Source organism: Nilaparvata lugens, chromosome 3 (genome assembly GCF_014356525.2).
Source record: "Nilaparvata lugens isolate BPH chromosome 3, ASM1435652v1, whole genome shotgun sequence".
Lineage (NCBI taxonomy): Eukaryota > Metazoa > Arthropoda > Insecta > Hemiptera > Delphacidae > Nilaparvata > Nilaparvata lugens.
In genome coordinates this window covers 11005150-11016190 of record NC_052506.1, presented here as the reverse complement: position 1 = coordinate 11016190, position 11041 = coordinate 11005150, and the positions used below count along the sequence as shown (strand labels likewise).

Here is an 11041-nt window from a genome sequence, read left to right as displayed (position 1 = left end):
ATAAGGGTTGCCAACAAGTAATAGGACTTGTCGTTACAAATCAAAAAAATACAAGGAATGACACAAGAACATGCAATAAAAATATCAAAAGCAACAAGAAGTAGAAGTACTGGTAGCAAGAAAAAGGGAAGAAGTATCTTCTCACAGTCTGTGGATCACAATCATGAGACTTCTCCTGAAAATGGAAGGGATTTTCCTAAAGGGAAGACCTCAGTCACTCAGTCTACTTCAAAACTGTCTCTTTTTGAGAAGGAGGTTGGAACCAGTAGCTGGCTGGAACTAGTGGCTTGTCCACAATTCTCGAGGCTGCATTGGGTTCTTCTCAATCTACAGTATATCAGGTCCAGCCTCAGCCGGTTTCTCGATCCATAGCCATAAACATCACTCCAGGCTAATAGTGTAAGGACATTGGGAAAGACTCTCATAGCTGACCTGTAAATGAAAAGGTAAAACATAGTGAGAATCTTCTCTCACAAAGAGAGGCCCACAATGTGTCTCAGTATGCTCCACTAAGAATCTGGATATCCTCTTTCTGCACAGTATACCTTTCACCTCAGAAGCATCACCCCACAAGGTGATACGCTATCAGCCTATCACACTTAGGAAGAAGGCAAAACAACACATGTGGGGATGGGCCTCTGGAATACATCTTCTCAGGCTTCTAAGTGAGAAGAGCGCCCTGTTGAATTTGCTAAAGACTAACTGTAAGTGCTTACCTAAAGAAAACCTATTATGATTCGAAGTTGAGTCAAAGAGTGTCACTGAGGCAAAATCAAAGAGCACACCATTTCTGAGGCTAAACACAATTTTCTGGGTCCTCTCACATTTGCGAAGAATAAGTTTTTGCCCCAAAACAGTCTGCAAAATGATTTTTTATTATAATGATGTATACATAACCAGATAAATCATTCTTTGAACATTGCTCCAGTAAATTAATTCATATATTTAAACAGATAAACATAAAATGTATTGTATAATTGATCCGGTTTAATGAATAATTATTGTAAATTGGTTCATTAACTGGAGTAACTCTAGCCAATAAAAGAAATCTTAAAAATAAAAAAAATCAAATCTAATGTAGTTGTAGACCTTAGTATAGCTATCAACGTTTGCCTTCAATGTATAAAAAACTTTTTTTGACAGAATGCCCATGTGCAGCTTTGTATGTCAGTGTAATATTAAAATGGTCAAACTTAATCACGTAGAATCAATCAATTCATCTTTATACTGTACAAAAAGTATGCGTTGAAAAAGTTCCTCTTAAACAGCTATTTATTCAAATGATTCATCCAATTCCCAAATAAATAGAATAATGTTTTTTATTTTTATTTAAACAGTATATAATTGCTAATTGAGTATTCAATGGAAGAAGTATTGAGCTTTTGAAAAATTTATTTGTTCTGGCTTGAGTCATACCCAAAATGCACCAGGATCGGCTTCGGTTCTTTGTTTAATGTCGATCAGAATTTTATAAGGTTGTTTTATTTGTGGTGAAATTAATAATATTACTGTGATTTGAGTGAATTTGTTCATTTGTTTGAACAACAATCGTTTCATAATGAAGCTAGTGGATCATGTGGTCCGTAGCTTCAAAGTTGCGAAAGTCTTCAGAGAAAATGCTGATAAAATCAACAGTATAGACTTTTCCTCGAGTGGTGATACATTGATTTCCTGTAGTGAAGATGATCAAATTGTCATTTATGACTGCGAAAAAGGTACTCAGATGCGAACAATTAACAGCAAGAAGTACGGTGTTGATCTTATTCATTTTACTCATGCAAAAAATACAGCAATTCACAGCTCGACAAAAGTGGACGACAGCATTAGGTACCTATCTCTTCACGACAACAAGTACATTCGGTATTTTCCTGGACACACCAAGAAAGTGGTAACTCTTTGCATTTCACCTGTTGAAGACTGCTTCTTATCAGGCTCAATTGATAAAACATTGCGTTTATGGGACTTGAGATCACCTAATTGTCAAGGTCTAATGCACTTGTCTGGACGCCCAGTTGCCGCCTATGATCCAGAGGGACTGATTTTTGCTGCAGGCGTCAATTCGGAAATGATTAAACTCTATGACTTACGATCCTTTGACAAAGGCCCATTTTCTTCCTTCAAACTTGCTCAGGAGAAGGAGTGCGATTGGACAGGACTAAAATTCAGTAAAGATGGTAAGACAATATTAGTGTCAACAAATGGTTCAATCATTCGCCTAATAGACTCTTACAACGGTACACCTCTGCAGACTTTCACCGGTCATTTAAATAACAAGGGAATTCCAATTGAAGCATCATTCAGTCCAGATTCACAATTTATTTTTAGTGGATCAACAGACGGCAGAGTGCATGTATGGAATGCCGACACAGGTTACAAAGTGTGTGTGCTCAACGCCGATCATCCTGGCCCAGTCCAATGTGTTCAATTCAATCCAAAGTATATGATGCTGGTATCAGCTTGCACAAATATGGCTTTTTGGTTGCCAACAGCAGACGAGAATACTTAAGTTGTGTAAGTATCAACTATGATATTACAACTCAATATGAATGTATTTATGAAGTTTACTGTGTTCAGCATTCCATGTGAACTTCTGTTTTGCTTTTACAACTTCTTGTGGAGAATGCTGATCAAAAGACCAGAATTCATCAGATTAGTAAGAAAAATCAATTAACCTATACTTATCTAAAATGATTTTTTACCTCTCCGTGGATTTAAACTTTTAATTCAATTGTTTGTGATTTTGTAAATATTGTATCGTATCGAATGAGTTAATTGAAGAGTCAGTTCAGGGATGTTTTTATTTTATTATAGTCCTACACAGGCGTAAAAGGTTTTCTTATTGATGACAAGTTTAGACCCGTCCAAATGAATACACTGATTGCTTAAGAGCAATTATAACACCTAGCAAAGAAGATTCACCTGAGTCAAAAATGCGTATTTGTGAAAAGCGTTTCTGTTTGTGTTAGATATTACTTTAGACTCCATTTAGTTAATTGTTAAGTTAATTTAGCTATCAGTAAAACTAAATTTCATTAATAAAATTAGACTACCCTAAGTTAATCATCTAATTAAAATGACTGTAGTACAAACTATTAAATTATTATAAGTACTAAGTTCCTATGGAAATAGTATCTTTCCAATCGTGTATTGCATTGTAACATTATTTTGCGTTTCTATTAATTGCAATTCTTAAGTTTTTGGCCAATATTAGTTTTAAAATTTAATCCGGTGTATGATTAATTATCCTTTTTTACAATTTTTAATGCTTATTCTTGCAAAATTTTTGTTTCTTATTATAACTAGCTTATTCCTCAAGTTTTGTTGCTGAGCGGTCGACTCTACGTAGACTATTTACATCACGTAAAGTCAAACAACATGTAAATTATGATGATAAACAATACCCTACTTGTGAAATTATTCTTTTAACAAAACTATACTATTGAAGAAATTCAATTGTTGAATCTCAAAGTAAATTAGATTCTAAATATCATCTCAAAAGCTTAATCGATGAATCAGTAATATATTGTTTATCAAGTTTATTTGAGGTTAGGTTTATCTACTCAGTTTGCGTTCTTACATAATCTTATTTTCTTTTTCATTCTTTCAATAGAATCTGTAGTCTTGACAAAATCTCCTATTTGTTTACTTGATAAAAATCCCTGCTCAGCTACAAAATTATAAAATGGAATGATTTAATATTGAACACGGTAAAAATTAGCGTTCTAGACGTAAACATGAAACAAAAATTTTCCGAGAATTTTGTGAACAACCTTTAAAATTTTGAATATGTTTTTATTTAAGCATCTGGAAATTGAATCAGGTTATTGTTTAGTGATGTTTGAGTCTTATAAGTGAAGATGAAAATACTGTAAATCAGGCGGAGTTGAGACTACAGTATTTTCTACTATTCAACCTTGAAGTGCGTATGTGTTGATTTTTTCAGGTTAAGCTGCGTTTACACCAAAGAGTAACAAAATGTTAATAACTTAATCCTTATAGATTCTATTAGATTGAACAAAACTTGACACCTACACATATATGTATCATAAGCTATGTTCAATCCAATAGAATCTATAAGGTGTAAACGCAGCTTTAGGCTACTTAATTTTCTACCCGTAATGTAGGTCAGAAGTGGGGTTTTAACATTTAAATAAGTAACTAACATTATTTCCAATTATTTTGAAACAAAGACAGAGATGTTCTAAAAACAGCTTTGTCAAATTTTTACTTGAATGAATCTCAATACTTCACCTAATTGAACCAATCAAAGAGTAACAGAGCATTCTATTAAAATTATAAAACTCCGTCAAGTCTCGTATTGTCATTATTTCTCTTTAGTAGAGTTTTATATAGAAGAATTTTCATGCAGATATAAATGGTACCGCGTCTTTATTAACAAACTACACTCATATTTTTGTATTGATATCTGAGATCTGAAATGAAATTACCAATATTTACACTCTCTTGTTAAGTAGTCATTAATTCCGATAAACAAACACTAGACAGGGGTACCCGCATAGCGGAGGTTTGATGCAGACTGAGTCATAGAGATTGTTCTAGGCTTGGAGTCTCATAAAAGGTCGGAAGATTTGTGGGATCCCTAATTTCTGTTGTTGTGGGAAGGGGCTAATTTCTTTAGCTGGGTTTCTCAAGACATCCTCTGGCATAGAGCTTCTTTTTTGATAACTTGAAAGTCATAGCCTTATTCAGGCAGTTGAAAAAGTAATAATACCTTTTATTGCTTATTAATGTTGGCCTTAACTGAAAGTACCGAATTTTCTTTTCTGAGGAATAGGCTACTATTCATGGAAGACTCTGATTGATTTTTTTGTTTCATTTGAAAGTCATTTTTCGTTGCCACTTCAAAGTATGTTGAATGCTGGAATTGTAGTAATTAGATTTTTTTTAATACGGTCCAATTTTTGTGATGTTTATTTGATTAGAATAATTTACTTTAAGAGTAGTATGTTGTATTGAAATTGTGTAAGAAGATGACTCAGGATCCCTCTATGAAGCTTGAGTCCTTCAATAAGTTGAATTGCCAACTAATTTGGTCAAATTTTCCCACCAACTTTTTTAGGTGCTAGGAAATACTCTTCATGACTAGACACACTTGTAGATATAACTGATATTATCACTGTAAATAATCTAACAGATATTATGATGGTTGATTCTTTTATATAGTAGACTGTAAATATAACTATGTGTAGAATAGGTACCGCTTGGGCTGATATAATGTCGGATTGCATAACCCTCTTTGAGTTTACGACTGGTTATTTGGCGGGGGTTCTTTTGATCTCAGGGGCTGATATTTTATTTCTATTAGATTTCTGAACACACCTTATTTAGACAATGACACCATTATTGTTGCTGCAAAGTAAGTTAGGATGTTATAATTTTCTATCCTGTTCTTGAATGTTTGCTATATAGGTGTATAGTTTGGCCTCAGACTATTATGAGATCTTTTTAGCACTCCCACATCTTCCTTCTTACAGCCGGAATGCATTTCAATTGACACTGTTGCATTTATATTCTTCACTGATTTTGTACCATTCTACAGTTTCAATAGAATTTTTTCTATTATTAGTCGTAAGTTTTTATTAGTTTTGATATCTTGTTGAAGCTTTCTGAGACCCAGGTTTTCTATCTTGCTATTGAGCTATGTTCTTCCTTTATTTATGTATATTATTTGGTTTTCTTATATAATCTGATATAAAAGTATATTATATTAGATTACATGTATGCTTCCATAATTTCCAATTACTTCCGTAACCAAGTCTTTCTTTGTAACATCAAAAATTGCTTTCTCCACAAGTCAAGTATTTTTTATAATATGCTGCAGTGGTGCTCAATCTGCGTATGCAAGGAGTAAGCAACGCGGGGCCCAATGTTGGACAAATGCAATCCATTTTATTATTTTTTATCGAAGAAACTTTATTATTTATTTTTAATGTTGTTTGGTAGGGAGGGAGGGTGGTTTATTACACATTAAGGGATGTAAAATTTGAAAATGATTGAGAACCCTAAACTACTGGTATAAATTTCAATATCCATTCAATTGTGCTTATCGATTTGACTCTATGAATTTAAATACAAATACATTGCACCTATATGCTACATAAAGTTTTGAAGGAATTTAAATACTCGGTATTAGTATTATTTTCTTCTACTTTCATGGCAATATTATGAAAATAGAATCAAATTAATTCTCATTTCTTTAAACCAGTAAAAAGTTAGAATAATTATATTAATTGTTGAGTAATAGGAAATACTATTTCCTAACTTACATCATTATCAACAAGTTGTACTAGATGTTGATTTTTTAATGTTTAGAGATCAATAAATTATTGGCACAGATTTAATTGCAAGCACAAAATTAGAGTAGTAAACGGATTCGATTGGGATAACGTAGCTACATAGTAGTGCATTAATTTGAATGTATCTCGACTTGAATTTGAATAGTTTCGTAGCATTTGATAATGAACTATGTTTAAAATGTGAAATTCAAACCAGATATTAATTCAGACTTGCAATTATTTATTATATAGTCTTCCTTGTTTTTGTTGTATTTTCCAATGTTGATTAATTCATTCCAAACAATAATATTACAAATACAAAATAATTTGATGGTCAATATTCACTTCCTTGATAAGGGCTAGATAATTTCAATTTAATACATTTTTATTTTAATGAAAATAAAGTCAAAAAAAGGATACTTGGATGGTTTATTCACTTTCTTGATAAGTAATGGCTACCGGTACTCGTATTTATGTAAAAAAAAATAATTAAAAGATGGTAATACATTTTTATTTTTATGAAATAGTCAAAAAAGAGATACTTTGATTTTCAATTTTTATATATCATGATAATGCTGAATAGAATAGCACAGGACAGATAGGAATGGAGAAGGAGGAATCATGTATTCCCCCCCTAGGCTTCCACCTGCCCTAGGGCAGAACACTGATAATGATGATGATATATTGTGATGGTTTCTACAAGATCATTACAAAACCGTTTTATCAAGGCTTTACGGCCTTCCAATAACTATGCTAACTCTATATTCGTTTGTAAATATTTTGAAATTACCTTATCATAAAATATAATATCGAATTGAAAATAAAAAATAAGTAGAGAATGATACTGAATTGATAATACTTTGAAGTTGTCATATTTGTATCATAATTAATATTTAAAATGAAATAAATAATCTGTTCTACAATTTCTCAAAATAAAAACAATACTAATTAACTTCCATTTTATGTATAGTAGCATAGCCACCTCTAATACAGAGGTGGCTATGAGGTGTATTAGAGGTGGCTATGATAGTAGTCATACTTATACTTGGAAAATAACGTAAATACTGTAATTGGAAAATGCTCTCAATAATTATGGAAATTTTCATTGATTGTTTTATTGGTAAAACATTGTCTGTTTCATGATTTATTAATAATTGATGTATTGTAAAAAGAAAGTGTTTTAAAAATGTAGATGTTCAACTAAAGTGTTAGTCAAAAGATTACAAAAGTTTTCAATTTCATTGAATGTAGACTCGTTAGGGAATTTTTGTGGTTCTTTACAATGCAGTAGCTGTAGTGTATTAGTGGAATTAGAGTAATGCTTGTATTGACATACTTTGTCGGCATAATTATTGTTAGAATGGTAAAACACTGTATCTCTTGATATGTATACAAAGTCACTGTATTGAATGTTTCTGTGTTTGTTACAAATGTCTGCCACAAATATAATAATAATAGTACTGTATTCTCATAAGATTTGTCATCAGTATTACTTTCTTACTATGACTCGAGATGTATAAGAAATAGATGAAACTTCTTCACCGTAGATTTACTAGTGCGGATAGCTGTGATTTTATTAAGAATAAAATATCTTGTCAAGACTGGTATGTGTTTGACTCAGTTTCTTCAACTTTGAAGCTTTCCTACTATCAATTAATTTTATTAACTTTTTGTGTAGTTGAGAAGTTGTGGAGAGTATTGTGGTAATTATTCATATTGACACTTATGTCAGTCATACATTTTGTAACAGCCTAATCTAACAAACATTTAACTTACCTATTTTAGATGATTGACAAAAGGTATTTTTTTAATCCTTGATGTAAGTGAGTAAAGGCTATAAGTTTTAAGAAATACAGTCAGATTTTTCCATACTAAGGGAAAACAAAGAATACGTAGAAATACAGTCATTTCTTTTCTTTGAGAAATACAGTCCGATTTTTCCTCACAAAGGGAAAACAGAGAATACGTAGTTGGATGGCAAAGTTAGTTTTAAGCTTGAGTGTGTTGAATGTAATGCATGTATTAAAAATGGTGGAGCAGTATGTGACCCATTTGAATGAATTCATTACATTCAAGACTCTCAAGCTTGAAGATTTTCGCCGCTCCACCTATTTTTCACCTCAAGCAATTTCTACAGCGTGAGCTGGTTTTTTCCACTGATGCCTATTAAAAATAAGACCTGATGCACACTTGTAAGAATTAAGTGCTATGCACAATGCACATATTGGTGCGAGTAACTTTTACTGTGCTTCAGGACTTCATTTAATTTCAATTGACATCAGATGAAAAATTCATTCTTACTACTATTATGCGCATGGTACGGTATCGAGGAGTGAAACATCTTCATGTTATATACAGAGTGTTTCAGAACTAGTGTCGAACATTTTAGGGTATTGTTCCTGGATGATAGGAGCCTACAAATGTCGTATTTGAAGTGTCCAAAACTCAGCGGTTATCCTTATAGCTGCCATTCCGTTTTTCTATCTCAAGAACGAAATGTTGGCATAAATATTCATGCCAAATTTCAGATCAATACATTTCGTTCTTGAGTGAAAAAACAAAATGGCAGCTATAAGGATAACCGCTGAGTTTTGGACACTTCAAATACATTTGTAGTCTCCTATCATCCAGGAACAATGCCCTAAAATGTTCGACACTACTTCTGATACACTCTGTATATAACGTACTAAATCTGGCATTGGCATTCAAGATTGTTCAAAGTAATGCACAAGCATGGAGTATGGCATCGTAATGCACTAAATTCAAGCCCTCCAAGCGAATTGTTCAATGGATATAACCAGAGACAAGAATAATATAGTTACTTATCCTTCATCTATGATATAACTCAATAATTTTGCCCATAGTTTGTATCCCATCTCACTCATAGAGGAGAATCAGCAAAGCTCCAATGGTGCATTTCTCCACTTTTTTCTCTGGCATCTCTCCTATTCATTGCCTGAATATCCAAAGGTGCCGTAGAAGATCAAATCATCACGTATGTTCTGAGGACATTGGACTATTTGTTCACAGTGGAGAGATGTGGAAGGGACGGACAAAAGTGCGCACCACGCCTCTGCCCGACGTCCGTCCTGTGCGAATTGAGTCTAATGATTCAGCTATACAGAGTGTCCGACGAAATGTGTAACAGCCGAACACCATAGATTCTACATGAAATTTTCTTATATCGACCTTAGTTTTCAAGATATACAGAGTGGGTGAAAAGTCCGAGAACGGCTCAATATCATACACAAAGGTAATTTGATGGTGGGTGTGACTGGGGATCCTACTCAAATTGAAAATACTACTTTACTATGCCTTCAAAAATCTGGTTCGCCATATTGAATGCAACTTTATTTTTTTTAATGGGAAGGTTGTCATGCAATACATGATTTCGATACGAGATTTCAAGAAAAAATAAATGGTGAAAACCGCACATTGATATCTCAAATCGTTCAGAAGATATTCACATTATTAATCAATACCACTTATTATGTACAGTATTTAATTTCTGATATGCATGATATTGATTAATAATGTGAATATCTTCTGAACGGTTTGAGATATCGATGTGCGGTTTTCATCATTCATTTTTTCTTGAAATTTCGTATCGCATGACCACCTTCCTATTTAGAAAAAAAAGTTGCATTCAAGATGGTGGACCATATTTTTAAAGTCTTAGTAAAGTACTGTAGTATTTTTAATTTGAGTAGGATTCCTAATCACACCCACCATCAAATTACCTCTGTGTATGAGATATTAAGCTGTTCTTGGACTTTTCACCCACTCAGTATAGATTTTTCAATATTTTTGAAAAAGGTCAATAACTAGAAAACTATCACTCGAAATTCGATTCTAAGAATATGGTTGGAAAGAAACACTACTGGATTAATTTTTGTTGCAAAGTTCATGAAGAATCTATGGTCTTAGACTGTTACACCTTTCGTGGGACACTCAGTATAACATTTCAAATGTTTCTGTCGATTACATTTAAATCCGGAGTGATCCGTGGTCTAGTGGATAAAGTGCTTGCGTAGCATCATAGAGATCACGGGTTCAAATCCTCTCATTACCGAAAGTTTTTAACCAGATCACTCCCGTGTTATCGGATAGGCACGTTAAACTGTCGGTTTCGGCTGAAGTATGGCAGTCGTAATGCCCATTGACGGCTTGAATGATATATTCAGGCGGTGGGACCTTCCCGCAAGGGACTCCCCATCAACAAAAGCCATACGAATTTACTATATTTAAATCAGTACATATGAGAATAAGAATCATAAAAAATCTACTCCACTGCCGCATCATCATCACTGGAGCCGTCTAAATAAGGTGCGTACAAACTTACGCGCTGCGCCGCACACAAACGGAACGTGAGAAGTACACGCAAGATGATCGCAGGTCGCACGCAACCACTACCTCCGTAAACAAAGTCGTAGTGCATTCGTGTGACGTCAGCACAGGTAGTGCTCCTACACCAATAAAAATTCGTTGATCTCGTCTGATCTATATCGTCGGCTAGTGTTTCTATTGGTGTAGGAGCCCTACCTGTGCTGACGTCACACGAACGCACTACGGCTTTGTTTACGGAGGTAGTGGTGCAACGAACTGGCCAAGCTCCCGCCGACAACAAGGAAGCACGTGGCAAGCTCGCGCTCTTATCTTGATAACAGTACTTAGCGAATACTGTTGAAGAAACGGCTGTTAGTAAGATATAAATCCATGAGATTTAGAGGATGGATTCTTCATGG

At 33.7% G+C, this 11041-nt stretch overlaps 1 protein-coding gene across 1 annotated transcript; it reads left to right on the top strand.

Moving 5' to 3' along the window:
- Positions 1 to 1422: 1422 nt before the first annotated feature.
- On the top strand, positions 1423 to 7903 carry LOC111048072 (WD repeat-containing protein 82). Its single transcript, XM_039425354.1, has one exon. It carries the CDS (start codon positions 1559 to 1561, stop codon positions 2504 to 2506), a length of 948 nt encoding a protein of 315 aa, XP_039281288.1. The 5' UTR covers positions 1423 to 1558; the 3' UTR covers positions 2507 to 7903.
- The last annotated feature ends 3138 nt before the right edge of the window (positions 7904 to 11041 follow it).